We start from the raw sequence: 16,778 nt of genomic DNA, 5'->3' as shown, positions 1-16,778 counted from the left end.
GACTTTCTTTTTCACGCTGCAAAATAATTGTTGTAAAAAGCAAACATGTAAATTGAACTTTAGTACAGGTGAATTCATGTAGTACTAAGTTTGTTGTGAATACGATAAAGGCATAAGGTCATTTATCGTTAATTTTATGTTTCATGTCCCCCACCCACTATGTCTCACCACATAAGTTTGGTCTTATGGGTATCATCAGCATTTCATCATCTCACTGTTTAATAATCAAGTAGATACTTATGGTTTTAAACTGTCACTGTTTTGTCAGGGTGGATGTAGAGTATCACAATTAATTGGTCAAAATAAAGTATGAGAACCATGGCCTCACTGGACCACTATTTTCACCACCAATGTTACCGATTGTTTCCACAACTCAAGAGTAATGATTTATTGTTAAGGATGACTTAGAATGTCACTATTATAATAAAAACTTCAATTATTATATTATTGAAAATGGTCATTGTTCTGATCTACTGTATTATAGCAATATAGTGCTACACTATAATATTCTAATTATTGTCTACCAGTATTGCCATTGTTCACTGAGATGTATCCTGCAACCTGAGAGTCAATTTAAAATACAATGACAAACCAAAAATCTTTCAAACCACAATTATTATAGCCAAAAGTTACTGTAGGTAAATGTTTCTATTATTTTGAATGTAGAAGATTTATATCATCAAGTGTAGATTTACAAATACTTCTGTTTAAGGTTATGAAACAGTCAAAGCCATCACTAAAGCTGATCATTTCAGTCACATAGCTACAAATACCTGTTATGGTCAAGGCAGGTGCATCAAATGCAGTGACTAACATTTGAACTCCCACGATATGTAACACCATGAAAAACTAAGAATATCCATGAAATCCTCTGGTGTACAATGGTTGAAGTTTCAAAGTGATGCCCATGAAACTAAGCTATGAAAAGCCATGTATCAATGAAGCCATGCTGTGAAAACCTTGTGAAACAATTATATGATGGTATCATCCCATATCATATAATTATTACACTGTACATTTCACAGATGTTTGATTTCGTGAGCACATTATAATCTAATGTCATAAGTACTTTGGTGTATTTTATTACATTTTTATAATTATGGGGAAATAAAGTTATCAAACACTGAAAACTAGTGCCACAAATAGTTCGCATTGTTTCCTCTGTGTTATTGTGTTGTTAGATTGTCACATATCTTTATAGTGAGGCACCACAAAGACTGTCATTACTGCAGCAATAATACAAGCAACAGTGCAACGGAGTCCTGAAAAAACACATTTGTAAGTAGCACATTTCGTTCATTGAAACTATAACTTACCCATGCTACTATTTCCATTGTTCATATATCAACCTAAAAATGGAGTATAGCAAACTTGTAACTTTGTAACTCTATGTACATACCAGTCATGCAGCATGCACAAAATATAGCTACAGCAAGGCACTGGTAGACAAATTAACATAATAAGATTTAATTGATCTGCAGTGACTATATTATATCTATGTATGAACCTGCTACCAACACACATACAAAGCAGACTCAACAGTATTCTGTGCAGTCCATGAAGCAAATGGATGCTCACAAAACAACAGGAATAAAAATAGTTCAATTTCATCGCATGTTATACATACAGTAATCCACACTTAGTGGGACCAAAGAAACAATTGATTGGTAAACAGTTGATTGTTACCTTCTATATCAGTGTCTTCAAGTATTAGGGCTGATCTCTCAAATACCCAGTAGGTTGAATAACAGAGTACCTAGAGTAGAACTTAGCCTTCACTATTTTAATTTGTACAGTGAACATTCTACTTGCACAGTGCCAGTACCATGCGATGGTGCTATCCACAGGAATTTAACTGAAAACACATCATTCTCTCTGTTGATGTGTGTGACTGTACCCTGAAAGACACAACATTGTAGTAAAGCAATGATTACATATATAATTGCTTATCATCAAGCATCAATCAAGCCTCTAGATTTACACTGCTACTGATGGGATCCTCTCTACTCATTTATACATACTCACCACCACCACCCACTTCATTTTATCCACCCAAGCACAAACACCACAGCATATCGAAACAGCTACTTCCTAACTATCATTGATTGAAACTCATTTATTTAGCTATCAACCTGGAAATGACTTATAAGAAATTATTTTCTAGATTCTATTAAATTTATAGCTAACTAATCATTTGTAAATAGCTAATTGTACATGTTTTCCCCTTGTATATCCCCCTTGTTAGTATTTTTTTACCCCTGGGCATAATCAGTAAACGCTGCCTACCCAGTAATAATAAATAAATAGAGGAGCAGTTGCATCTCCATGGTAATGTAATTGACGCCATGTTCTTGTACCAAGCTGGAACTTCTATCAGCTGAATTCAGGCAGAGAAACTAAATCAATAAGTGAGTAATTAGGTGACTGGAACGATATGAGAAAAGATACAGTACCAGATGTATGAGATCTATACTGTATCCCAAAAGGGCAATTTTGTATGGAAGGGAAATGCGTATCAACTGAGTAGGTAAAATGTGGGCTATTCAAGACTCCAAACTGGCTAAAACAACAGTAAATCTATATATAGTACAGGGTTTAGTAATATCCACCACCACAGAACCCAGATCCCAAACTAGTGCCAAATAATTGTACCAAAAACTATCTAATAAAAGGTTTTATATGGCTGTAAACTCCTTGCATTAAAAGGTTTTAGAAGAACAGAAATGACCAATACATTATTTTTGTGTCTTCTTTCTTAAGGCTTACTTTTGCTGGGACAACAGCCATATCAAAACCTTTAAACTCCACATTTCCATATTGCTGGGATAACAGCCATAATCAAAACCTTTAAACACAACATTCAGATATTGCTGGGAGAGCAATTCAAACCCTTTAAATACATAATTATTTTGATATTGCTGGGGCAACCTTTAAACACATCATTTTGATATCTCTGGGATAACAGCCATAATCAAAACTTTTAATACATCATTTTGATATTGCTAGGATAACAACCATATCCAAAACCTTTAACCACAACCTTATTATGCTGCTGGAATAACAGTCTGAAACTGTCCCACTGTGGTGCTTTATGCATGCCAGCTAGTTCTAAACTCCACACTCAATCAAATGCAATGTATATACCAAATTACCACTATAACTATAGGTATAGTATTCATTGAGAAAAGTTTTTTCAAATTTTTTGCTGCTCACCTACTCCTTCACTTTGTTTAACACGGTACAATATAGCTACTATCGTTGAAATTGTTAGCCAGTTGTTTAATGGCTTTTCTTCAGTCTTCAGGGTAAATGCACTCTGAGATAATAGACTTCAGAGTTGTCACTGAATAGATGATTCACTTTTAAACCTTGTAAGCAGTTCCACTATTCGTGATCAAGCACGTCTGTGTGCTTTATCACATTCTTCTGGCACCAGCAGTGGTTGGCCTAAAGCGCTTCCACAGCCTGCTTTGGGTCTAGCTATTCCTCCTCACAATTTTACTATAGCTTTACGTTTGTGGCTTGGCATTCCTTTGTTCCCTTCTTTACCACTCTGTACTTGTCTATCTGTCATCGACCAGTTTGGTGATCATCTGCTGGGGTGCTCTAATGGTCCCTTGAGGATCCATCGTCATAATGCTTTAGTCTCTATTGTACACCATGCCTTGCTCCAAGATCACCCTGGTGTTCTTAGGGAGCAAGGCATTTCATCTGACCAATCTCGTCCTGGCGACATATTATCACCCTGATTTTCATCTTGGTCGTCCTGCTTATTTTGATCTCTCCGTCAGACGTACCACTCAGTCTGCTGTCATATCTTCTGCTTCTTCTCAGGCTGGGATGGCCGCTGCTGTTGGTGAGATAGCTAAGGACACTCAATACCAGGACATTGTGAATGATAATGGAGGAGATTTTATCCCTCTTGTATGTGAGACCTTTGGTGTTTGGTCACCATATGCCCTATCAATTTTAGGATCCATAGCTGACCGAACAACTGTTAGAAACGGTTTACCTAGAAAGTTTGCTAGGTGACAACTTCTCCAGCAACTGTCTGTGACTTTGTGGAGGTATAATGCAAAAATGATACTCCGCCAGTATTCGCTTACTGCTGAGGATGAATTTCCTGACTTTGACATTGGTTAAGTTAAGTACATAGCTAGTAATAGGTATATAGTTAGGTAATAAGTAGTAGTATGGTGTAGTTTTCAGTATGTACGTGTGTTTCTAGTCCATTTATAAAGCAGTCAGGCAATATAGACCACTCTACTATAACAGTCACTTAGCTATAGTGGAAACCCCTTTTCAAAATTCCTGCGTACGCCAGAAGGTTTAAAAATCTCCATATTAATAAGAAATGTGATGTCACCTACAGTAGTTTGCACTAGTATGATATGCATTTTGAGAAAAACGAAATTTAAGAATGACACAGTCTGTGGTGGATCTAGATGCGTTTCTGAGGTTTCACAGAAAGCCCCTTTTAAATTAGCTCAATGGCAGTCTAAATAAATAAACATTGTTGTACTGACAATTTGTCACATCAAAAAAACACTATATACCACTGTATTTCAGCAGCATGCATGCAGCTGCACTAAACTGACACCATTTATAGCTATTAAACCCTCAGCAACATTTCACTTTTCATCTCCCACTGCATTTAAAAACAATCGAGACACTCTGATGGAGCAGTCAAGTAACTACTCTAACAGAGCAATCAAAGATAGTCACCATCTTTGCCCTATAGTTAGCTGTAGTATTTACAGTTTAAAGCATTAGATTTATTGTAATTGCTAACTAAAATTAGCCTAAAGTCTGTTCTCAGAGCTTCTGAAATCTCAAAATCTTCTGGAGAAATGTCATCAGATGCCTTCTTCGGCTATACCAACTTTCAGAAACCCCCTTTTAATAATCCTAGATCCGCCACTGTGACGCATGCTGTAATGAAAATATATACAAATTTTAATCAAGCCATTACTCAGGGAAGTCAGTCTCAAGTTTATTATACCTTCACACCACCTTATTTGCCTTCTCATGGAAAATTCATTGTTTCTTAGCCCAATGGTATGTGTGTCATGCATGTATATTGTTTATGATGCAGCAGGATCGCTCGTGTGTTTCTTTTATAAAACCACCTTCATACTTGTATACATAAGTGACTAACACTAACATTGATTCGCCAATTCATGGTGAACGTTTTAAGCCAGATTCCAGTGCTATAGACTAATGTACATGGAAATTACAGCTGTGAATGTAAACACCTATAATAATTAAAATTAATAGGGTAAACAACATAGGCTGATTAGGCCCTAGAAGATATATAAACATTCAATTGTTGTTTCTGAAAACTTTTGCAGCAATCATTGGTATTGGCAGTGCATGTAATTCTCTGATTGTATTCATTGAAAAGCTTGTCATAAAATTATATTATGTAGTGGTGCTTGTATATATTGGCACAATGGGTGATGTGGTCTAGTAGTAGCTATTTTCAGAATAGTTGCTGTACAAATTGATTTTCTTGCTCTTCCAACTTAGTGCAGTACACAAACCCTTAAAATTGACATAATTGTTCACTTTTTGATAAAAGCACCAATTTTTTTACAGGGTATATGGAGCGTGCACTAAGTGTTTTAAGAAGGGGAGGCACGTAAAAAGTCCTCAGGAACACCCCTATTTGCACCCTGACAAGAAAACCATTTGTTACTATTAAAAATCAATCATGTTTCTATCAAGTTAACTGCTGGGCCTAGTATCATATTAGTACAAAGCATACGGCTGGAACATATTAGCCTATTAGTAAATCTATAAAAACAAATAGTTTTCTCACCTAGGCAGTAAACAAAATCACTAAAATTTCCATTTGCAGGGATTCTGTTAAAGTTTTGGACCTTCAATGCTGATGATTGTGTAGTACTATGTACAAGGATCATCCTGATGTGTATCATTTCTTTATTAAAGGGTTACAACAAAAGTTATTTAATGCTAAAGTCACAGGTGGATAGCTCAACAAAAAACCATGAACTACAGCAGTTCAATTATCAAGCACAGAGCTTGAACAAAAGGTCTCTTGTCCTTATACTGGGCACCATATGAAAGGTAATTAAATTTATAATTTAATGAAGGCAGTTGCAAGTTGTTTCAACATCTTGTTCTCAAGTTACAGTGCTTTCAATTCAGTGTAATATAGTATAAGCAAGAAAAGCACACAGATGAGTATTAAGGTATTTCTTAGTGCTGTGATAATGCTCAAAATAAGCATAAAGGAGCTAGGTTCCAATGAAGTGAGATTTTGAGCACTAAGAAGTACCTTATGACACATCCATGTACTTTTCTACCTCCCCTTCTTAAAACACTTAGTGCACGCTCCATATACTCTGTAAAAAAAAATAGGTGCTTTTATCAAAAAGTGAACGAATATTTGGCTTAGGCGCTGGACTAACTGTCTAATTCCAAAGCTATATACTGACCACAATCAAGGGCATAGCCAGGATTTTCTAAAGGGGGTTCCAACAGTAGTAGTGAGTTACTAGAAGTAGGGGAAGCCCCCAGCTGCTGAGAAACTTTCAATATTGTGATGAACTAAAACTCAGCAAATTGCTATATTCTATGCAAAAGTACATTAATTATAATGCATATAGGTGTCCCTGGGATACTAGATAAAGCCATACCTAGTGGAAACAGACAGCATAACACATAGAGAGTTGGACACATAATCATCTGCAGTGGCGGATCCAGGATGGGGCATTTGGGGCAAATGCCCCCCCCCCCCTTCAAGAAATTGCATACAAGATCGAGATACTCTAATAGAGCAGTCAATTACTCTAATAAAGCAGTCATAATGTTCATGAGGCAGTGTAGCTTACCTATGAAGCTACAAATAGAATTTTATTTTACATAACAGACGTGATATAGTTGGTAAGGATAACTAGCTATTATTGTTGTGACCTTTTTTTTTTTTTTTTTTTTTGGTCTTCAACTGGTTTTCAGCAAGTTTTTTTTGGTCTTCAACTGTTTTTCAGAAAGGTGCCCCCCCTCTTTCGAAACTCTGGATCCGCCCCTGATCTGTAAGTGATAGTTATCTCACTGGTATATAGGAACCATAAATCTACTAGTACAAATGTCATGACTTACAATCAAACTGTTGTAACTATACAAATATGCATAGCATGGATTCATTTTGCATAACACAACTCAAATATTACTGGAGTTCTATATATTTAAACACTGCACACCAAAGCTACAGTAGCATAAGGTCAGCTCAGTTTTGCATTTAATGTTAGAATGTCTGAAATACTAGAGATGTTCTATTAGAGTATACCTGACTGTTCTATTAGAGTATTTATTTATTTATTTATTATTAACATAAATACAACAAGATACGTACAGTATATCGATCTTCTTAACAGGTTTTGAAGAGGGCTCATGATACCTTTGTAAATTCTTTCCTGAGAGATGAATGCAAGCTTTATCAATTGTTGTGCTGTGCCATTACACTATATTACTCACTCATTTTGTCCTGTTACACTAAATGGCGTGTTAGGGTTCTGCTTGCAGAAACCTAAAATTTACAGGGCCCCCCCTCCCTACACCCCTGACAATAAGCTGAAAGTTCGGTGGTCCATTCCTTAAACACGATGGTAGAAAATTATAAGAAAATAAAGAAGTTGTGTGAACAAGGCATTCAGGTTTTTGTAGAGACCAGCGTTGAAAGCGGGTAGGGTCATCCGGATCACATTTTCTCCGGGTCATCCGGGTCTGACCCGGTTTACAATTTATCCGGGTCTGACCCGGATTTGATCACGTGAGAAACGAAATTGTTCGTTTGACGACGTGGAAACTTATATTTAACGCTATCGGGTAGCTCTTTCGTGAGCCACGCCCACTTATCGCATTACCAACATACGCTCAGCCACGCCCATTTGTTAGTAAGTGTAGTATGTAGCACGAAACTGAGGGTATCTATGGTGAGGGGTAGCTATTGTCAGTAGGTGAAGACCTTTTTTTTTTTTCTTTCTTTCTTTTTGGTCTTCAACCTACAGCTAGGCTGAAGTTGCAATATTTACTCTACACGAATGGAACGCTCAAAATGTAGACTCGTTCGCTCGCTCGAGACTAGCTGAAACACGTCTCGGCTTTAATTAATCCGGGTCACATCCGGGTCTGACCCGGATTGCTATCCAGGTCAGTGGGTCATCCGGGTCAGCAGTAGTGACCCGGTTTCAACGTTGGTAGAGATGGTAACAAATTACTTGATTCCAATTTACAGAATCTGTATAATTATGCTGTCACACACTGTAAAAAATGAAGTGGGTCTGACACACCAAAAATGTTGCAATATACACACCATGTGCAAAAGTGTGTCTATTGCGGCATTAATAATTTTGGTGCATCAGACACACTTGTTACAGTGTACACTCACCGCTGCAGCATTAGGCTGAAGTGTAACATTTTCCTTTGTTTGGGAAAAAAGCATTAAGCATAGTTAGCATACTTTGTGCAAAGGTGAGAAAACCATAGGCACAACCCACCAAGACCACACTACTCCCACCAAAACCACACCACTCCCACTAACAAAGCTGTCAACAACATTTATCTAGCATAGAAATTAACAACACTACAGCACACAAATGTTTACAATCCCACTACAATATTCCTTAGACTCATTATATCACATTATCAAATAACTGCAGCTACATGATTGCAAAAGTCCAGCGAATTCTAAGCAGCCGCTTGATAGCTATTGACCGCCTCCAGCAACTTCGCCACATCATTCAGTGATGGCCACACCTAAAGAAGACAGTAAGAGATGTTGAAATGGGCTCATTCACTCCATTGGTTTCCTCCACGTTTGGAGGGATGGGTAGTGCGGCTACAGTTGCTTATAAACGTCTAGCTTCTATGCTATCTACTCAACGGGGCCAATCTTACAGCAGTGTTGTGTCATGGATTAGATGTTCCACCAGCTTCTCTTTGCTCAGGTCAGCAGTGACCTGCTTGCATGGAGCAAGGTCACACCGTGGCAGCCCTGTGACCATTGGAGCACTTGACCTTGCTATTTCGGAAGGTCAAGTGTTGCCATCTCATTGATTTTTTTGAGTTTACAGTCTTTTTTGTCCAGCACTTTTACCATCTGGTACTGGGGGTGGTGGCAAGGGGTGCAGGCACCCCGGGGATAAAAAAAAATTAAAGAAGACAGTTGGTTTTATTTGCTTTACCAGTAAGGCACTGGAGGCTACAGATTACTCAAATACACTGAGCTAACCCTCCTCAGTAGTTACAGTCAGACTCTGGCTTTTATCCGATGCACATTGTCTTTTTCTCTACTTCGGTCAGCTACAATGTGCATACGTGGAAGTAGGTCCATCTCGCATCGCTCCTCTGATGCCTCTCCTGAGATGGGCCGCATTGACTGATGAGTACAGGGACTTTTAGCAATCTGGTCCTTTTTATTCAGTTGTCCAGCACGTGCTTTCTTTGTACTGGGGGTGGTAGGCAAGGGCAGTCCATCCAGCCCGGGTAAAAACCCTCCTCAGTCGTTTACCTAGTCCTTACTGTTCACTAGTTAGCCGGGTTAAGTGGATCTTGTGGATTTTGTGTGATCGCTACAAATTAACCTGTCAGTTTCCAGTCACAAGTGTACGGCCAGATATTAGTTTTCTCACCGCCATAGTGCTGTTCCCAGGTCGAGACATTCTCCTTGATTGCAATTTACTCCGGATTCATAACTACATTGCATCATTAAAGAACCGCGTATGCTCGTGCACTACGGAAAATAGCTAAATTTTGGGAACGGAAGTTACTTGAAATACGGCCGGTATTACGCTGCATGCGGCCTTGTGCAAATTCATATAAAAGCTAAAAATAGTCTAATTATAGGAGTCGTGTGAAGTTGGTTCGCAGATAGCTTGCATTCCAGGAGGAGATAGCGTCATTCACAATGGCAGGAAATCAAGGTAAACATCTTGTAGCTAGCTAGTTCAATGATATATTTCAGGTCTAGGAGTATCATGTAACCGACTCCCCATGATTCGTAATTGAGTAGAGGTTATTGTTAGCTACCAACCATCTAGTTATGCAGGGTGTGATGTATATACTATGTCGAAGACCACAAATTGAATTGGTGACTTGCATTACGGTTTTTTACCAGCTACCACGATGAACCATTGTATAGCCTAGCTATACAGAAACTGCTTAGCCACCTATTACAACCAGCTTCACAGTCACAGTACTTCCATTGGTTTAATTGGTGCATGTGTTAGCTAAACACTAATATTATCCACAAGGGATCACTGTGGGGACTCATTGTGGTTGTAAACAAAGATAATAAAGTATTTTATAGTCAATCATGGAGTCAAGGTGTTTTACTAATAAGACACCTGCTATCAGGTTTCTTCGTAAATATGAGACCTCAAAATAAACTCAGGAAGCTACCATGAAATTTTATCAGATGAAATTTATGCTTGTCAGCATGTGCACCTAAAAACTTCAACTCACCTTATTGATATATTAGCGTGGCTCAGCATAGATAACACACATTAATTTTCCTGATGGTAAACCAGATTGGCTTATGAAATAAGCTAGCTTAGAGTACCTTGAAAATTGTCATTCATTACCCAAAAATTTATGCACTATGTATATTTCACTGTTATACTCTTTGTCAGGACATTTGCATTTTAAATTTCAGATGTCTCTTATCTCAGGATTTGTGCATTTTAAATTTCACATAAAAGTCATGTCATGGTAAACCAAAATCACTGTTGCACGATATGAAGATTTTTGTTCTTGATCGCCACACAGCTGTGAAGCACCCAGACTGATTTTTACTTTTGAAGCACAATCTTGATTTTGAAAGCACAATTTTAACATAACACAGTTTGATCTTGAGCAGTGCTCAAAGCATAATGAGCTATTTTCAAAGCATAATATGTGACCAAGCCTGCAAAAAGAGGGCATTTGGCAACAAACTACCTGTACATCTTGTCACTCTACAGGTAATATCTCAATACTGTAACAGAATTCTTTCATAATGCTTACTAAGTGCTAAAATTCCATAGCCATACCATATTGATATAAATCAAGGAAGTTTTCAAAAGTAGGGAAAATAATCATGTGCCCACATACCCTGTTTTCACAGGCCCAGTCACATATTGGCTTAACATACAGTAACACTTTAGATTACATACATTCATAAATTGTTATGTGTGTATAATATTATGTGCTATTTTACTAATGTGTAGCAGACGTAGATGCAATTAAGGCACAATCTAAGAAGATGCAACAAGCTTTCCTTACACAAGACTTTGATAAATCTGCCTTATTGTACACAGAAGATTGTAGGATAGTGCCACATGGGGGACCAATAATGAATGGACGAGAAGGTATGATATGACAGTTAAAATGTGATTTATTGTAAGACTGTACATAACACTAAAATCATCCTGTTCAAGTAGTTCATTCACTTTTTTGTACATTATAAATCAAACATTTATCACAGTAGAACTTGTGCATGGAGGATTGGAAACAGAGCTAAAATATTATTCTGAATGCTAGCAAATGAATATTCAAATGTATTATACATTTTGATTCACAGACACTTAATGTCTCCATAATAAGGAAACTACTACATTTGTTTTGCTTTGTTAGTACAATTGTTACAAGCCCCATTATTTGTCAGGAAATGACAGTGTAATCTTGTACGTATAAAATCTATTCAATTTGGTAAATCGTAAAGTATAATATTTCCAAAGAATATCAAATCTGCTCCAACATCTTTGAATACTTGATTTATAATGAATGATGAAAGATTTTGTTTTATCTCTATTTGCTAGCAGTGAACGAGCTGTAAAAAAACAACAACAACAGAACAGATGGTGCAAATGTGCTTGCCTTCCGGGGTACCATTGGTAGAATCCTCATACCATGCTACAACGTTACAGCTTTAGGTAACTGATTAGAATTATCAGCAAAGTGAAACAATGAGCAGTGGCAAAGCGAGAGCTAGTGCTTTCCATCTTAATCAAGGAACTTTGCCAGACCAATAAAACAATACATGATTATGTAACTAGACCTGTAAAAACAGGCCAAGTGGGCACAAACTATTAAACTCTATGTCACATAACTGGGAATACCTCAGTACTGGTACTACTGGAATAGCGTATCTGCATTCTGTAACTTGTATTATGAAGCCAATTTAATATTTAAAAACGATTCCAAATTTTATGGCCATAGGATGATATAAACATTTGAAGAAATAGGAAAATTTTATGTGCCCACATGCCATATTTTTGCAGGCCCAGTCACAAATACTACTAGTTGGTCATATATTGCCTGTTCCACTCAACTATGCACCACAGCTCCATAAATACTGTACTGTATACCAGTACATTGTCTACTCATAATTGTTTACATCAAAACTACACGGATATAGCTGCAAAGAAACTGGGACAAGGGTTCTCTAAGGCAGGAGTAAAAGAAGCTGAGGAGACGTTTGATAAAATGGTTCCCTTGGGAGCAGACTATTACTATGTTGATGGGAGTTCTGTTGCTTACTTGGAAGGCAAAAAGGTGTTTGATAAACTGAAGTAAGAGCGTCTACTAGCACTTTGTGCATACATATTGTAATATGATGTGACAATAGGGTAGACAGTATTAAATGCCCTTCTCTGAGTAGTAATGATATCCTGACATACATGTGTAGTTCCAGCTTGCACTATAACACAGCCTGTATATGCATGGTTCTAAGTATGGTTAGTAGAGATGAAGAAAGGTTGCTATATACTATTTTCTCACTAAAACGTTTAAGTCAAAACTTAAGCTTACATTGTATATGACAACTTGGCAGCATTTGATTAGCTATAATAAAGCTCTAAAGTGCATTTAGACTGATCCAAAATGCCTCTAGTGACATGCTACAAATTATATGTTTGATTAATTAATGCCATCTACTCTAAACAATGCCTATAAAATATATACAGTATAACTAGAAAACTATTGACTATCACTCTGGATATTTTGGCTACCTCACAAGGTGCACCAAATCATGCTGTGTAAGCCTCATACTACACCAAACCACTTATGTACCTTTAAGTAAATGCTACAGACTAACAATCTTGACTGGGTTTATGTTGTTTTGTGAAGCCACAAAGTAAATCTACAATCAAGCTACTACAACCAACCAAGAGCTAAAATGTATAAAACTAGTTATCATGTCTCAATGATTGTCTTCAAAGTTGGTTTCTTCAGGTTTCTGACATCATATGCATGTGTATATTCACATCAATGACTAACTGACTGACTTGGGTCATTATATTCTTTTATTGTGAGGAAACACTATTATTTATATGAAAATGTACTTGTATTGTTCTGTAGTTTTACCTTGATATGGCGCAAAGTCAGTGGTGAGTGGTTGGTCTACAGTCATGCATTCTGTAGCCAGACTCCACCTAAACCTCCACCTGCTTGAATTCAAGATGGCTGATCATGACTTGTTACTGTATTTAGAGTTTTTGGACTTTTAGGATTTGAACGTACTGTGTAGTAGTTTATTTATGAATGTTAGAAATTTCCCAACATAACAATTTGCTAACTTATTTTCTTGCTATGAACAGATACAGCAGGGAGGAATTGCATATAGATCATCATGGCATGTTTTATGCAATACCACACAAAGCAGCCAAACTATGGAAAAGAGTGCAGCTTTCAAAAGCCTGGGTGAAAAGATGTGGAATACAAAAGTGGTTGCATATGATAAAGAAGGAAACGTTGAACATACAGTATCATCAGTGTTTGGCCAGTTTCTGCCATGTTTCTTAATACGTATATCTGTGACAAGGCCTGCAAAATTAGAGCATGTGGGCACAAAGTACATCTCATTGCAGGACAGATGATATTTACTGGAATAGAATACTTGCTTTACATAACTCAGGATTATATTTTCAACAAGTGATAGCTAAATTTGTAGCATAACTAACCATAAAAAAATTATGATGCATAAAAATATGAAAAGGTAGTCAAAATTTGTGTGCTCACATGTCTTATTTTTGCATGCTTGGTCACATATTATCCCCACAATCAGACTCACCAATGGACTTTTAATTACATTGCAGCTTTTGATTAGCTTGATAAGACCTGAGTATCAATACTCAAGCAAGATTCCAACAATGGTACAATTAACCCCGGCACGTGATCAATTCTATTTAATTGTAAATGTGAGGTGATTGCTTATAATACTTGAACAAGACTACTGCTTATATTACAGTGTATTACTAGCTAAAAACATTTGCCATACCGTATACCAAGATATCCTCATTTCAGCAGCTTGTGAGCTACTTTGGTATAATGTATGTATTGTATCGATACTTTTGCAAGGAAGTATTGAATATCAGATCAAACCAAAAATCTTAACACTACCCATCCCTAGACATTAGCTCTGGCAGCTACTGATTGTGGGATGCAACTATCTATACTCATGTTGAACAAGAATTACTCTTTGAATAACCATTCATTTCCACATTTTTTCATTCAACAATTGTGACCGGATTTGCGAAAAGGGGTCTTCCACACACATCCAATTTACTAACTTTGACGATCTATAACTTCAGATTGGAAAAAGCTAATGACTTGAAATTTGGTCAGTAGTGAGTACCACCATAACTGAATGTATGGTGAAAATTTCAGGCTTTTGCATTACTTGAACACAAATTACAGCCTTACAAGTGCATAGAATTGGATGTGTGTGGAAGAACCCTTTTCGCAAATCCGGTCACAATTGAGCAACATTTTAGTGTGGCATTTAGCATGACAACATCCATCACAATCATATGCCTTAATTGTGTTTCACTGTGTTTAAAGACTAGAAATACAAAACCACTTAAAAGGCAACACATCTACACTGTACCCATGAAACATCAAGGATGACCACTTTAATTCCAAGAAGAACCTGATCACTCAGTACACGAATCAGGAATACATGAAGTCACTGAGGTCTGTTGACTACATGAGTGGTCATGGTTGCTGCTGAAGCCCATACGTATACCTTGGCAATGCCCATAAAGTGCAAGGGGATACTTCAAGGTGAAGAAATCCTGGACTAAATCTCAATTTCTGTTTAGAATGAATATTTTAAAGGTGAAAGTGTAGTAAAACGTACAAGTTCAAAGTGCCTAAAATAAGGCCTATTAAATGATATTTTGAATAGTGGTTATCATGAATGGTATACCAGATGATTTGATTCTCAGCTGGGACCACACAGGCATCCATTTGCTGCCAGTTAATGACTGATAATGGATTTAGCCAAGTTACAAGAATATGATTATTTGACAAATAATTGTAGTACTGGCTGCTACTTTGATAGGTACTTTATGCATCCACAGAATTTGTATGAGGGTAAAACCAATATGCAGCAAGAATTCACTGTGGTCTATTTTTTGTTTGAGCTTAAGTAAAATCTTTGGACTACTACAGTATTTCAAATCCAAAACAAGTATTTGTGTATAAATTATGCTGTGATAGATGTCACCGGATTGTTACATTTCCTAAAGGTTGTGATATCAAGTATTGATGATTCAGTATTTCAATAAAATTGTCATTCTTTTCTTAACATTTGTAAAGCATGGGTTATTTCAACTTATACCATTAGAGATTTCTGCAATTGAAGACACCAGCCAGCTTGCACTCAAGGCTTTTTGCACACATTAACATGTACAATCATGTACATATATTTTTATGCTGTTTACAAGTACCCTACTGGCAAACTGTCCTTGTATATCAAATCCTGAACTAATTTTTAATGGCATCCTTGGGTTATTGTTTTTTGTGGTGCCTGGTCACTCGGCTGTAGTTTGTCTTTAAAATTACCAGGAACCACCACCATTCAAATATTATTGGTACATAACAAATCTTTAAATTAAACAGTTTTGTTTTCTGTCTTTTGAATACATTGCCAGGATAGCTGTGGTAGCTTCAGTGTAACTATGTAATGGATTATTGTTAGTGTGAACTTCAGTGATGGCTACATATAACCATATAATTATATTCACAATATGATTGCACTAAGTAAATAAACTTGTGACTAATAGAGTCTAAAACTTATTTAGTGTTCTACATTGAAAGGTGTAGACAAGTCCTTTCTGCTTCATTCTTTTTTTCTTGTGATGAACTGAAAGGTTTATCTTCAAAGCATTGTGAAAGGTGGTTGTGCATCACTGAGTGTTGGTAATTACACACTGCCATAATTAATGGTAACCATCATTGAATTAGCAAGTATACTGCAGTCGTTAGGCGTTGGCTGTATCTCTGTATCCATGATTGTGACTTTTACTGTCTTTTACTGACTTTTACTGTAATAAAGTACTGATCTCTGTGTATTTGAATAAGAAATTATTCTGATCAAACTCTATATCTTTCATTGTGTGACTCTCTGATGACAAATGCTTCATGTGAACTGGGTCATGTGATCTCAACAAGTACTCGAACACCAATTTTACTATCTGAGTACCAAAATCCTTAATGAGTACTCAAGTATTTGCAATTTTGTTTCAGCCCTATTTGCTACAAATCAACTACTAAGAAGCCAGCCAGCCCTGTAATCTTGTATCTGGACTGCATTTGTGGTCTGTCTCCATTTTGAAGTCTATCTCTTACCCACCCTGCCACCCTACCACCACCCCATCATCCTCCCACCACCCCGTCACCCTGCCACCACCCCGTCACCCTCCCACGACCCTGCCACCACCCCACCATCCTCCCACGACCCTCCACCCCTTTGTGAGCACTCGTGATACTAC

At 37.1% G+C, this 16,778-nt stretch overlaps 1 protein-coding gene and 1 long non-coding RNA gene across 3 annotated transcripts; one reads left to right on the top strand and one right to left on the bottom strand.

Moving 5' to 3' along the window:
- Positions 1-1,042: 1,042 nt before the first annotated feature.
- On the bottom strand, positions 1,043-9,753 carry LOC136246522 (uncharacterized). Its single transcript, XR_010696548.1, has 5 exons — positions 9,657-9,753; positions 9,257-9,608; positions 1,687-1,898; positions 1,317-1,349; positions 1,043-1,262 (listed from the first exon to the last, which is right to left on the bottom strand). It is a non-coding gene; the product is annotated as an uncharacterized lncRNA (long non-coding RNA).
- Positions 9,754-9,810: 57 nt separating this feature from the next.
- On the top strand, positions 9,811-13,583 carry LOC136242834 (uncharacterized). Of its 2 annotated transcripts, none has more exons than XM_066034332.1 (4): positions 9,811-9,947; positions 11,235-11,372; positions 12,422-12,575; positions 13,363-13,583. In XM_066034332.1, exons 1-4 carry the CDS (start codon positions 9,932-9,934, stop codon positions 13,454-13,456), a joined length of 402 nt encoding a protein of 133 aa, XP_065890404.1. In that variant the 5' UTR covers positions 9,811-9,931; the 3' UTR covers positions 13,457-13,583. The 2 variants fall into 2 exon arrangements, with proteins under 2 accessions (XP_065890404.1, XP_065890398.1); XM_066034326.1 differs by having other exon boundaries at positions 9,832-9,947; positions 11,232-11,372.
- The last annotated feature ends 3,195 nt before the right edge of the window (positions 13,584-16,778 follow it).

This window comes from Dysidea avara, chromosome 2, assembly GCF_963678975.1.
Source record: "Dysidea avara chromosome 2, odDysAvar1.4, whole genome shotgun sequence".
Taxonomy (NCBI): Eukaryota; Metazoa; Porifera; class Demospongiae; order Dictyoceratida; family Dysideidae; genus Dysidea; species Dysidea avara.
The sequence above is the reverse complement of the archived record's forward strand: the minus strand, read 5'-3'. Positions and strand labels throughout refer to the sequence as shown.

Excerpts from the sequence above, each read along its gene's own strand:
- LOC136242834 (XM_066034326.1), top strand. Across the intron at positions 11,373-12,421 it reads AATAATGAATGGACGAGAAG|CTGCAAAGAAACTGGGACAA; the intron begins GTATGATATGAC and ends ACACGGATATAG. Across the intron at positions 12,576-13,362 it reads AAGGTGTTTGATAAACTGAA|TTTTACCTTGATATGGCGCA; the intron begins GTAAGAGCGTCT and ends ATTGTTCTGTAG.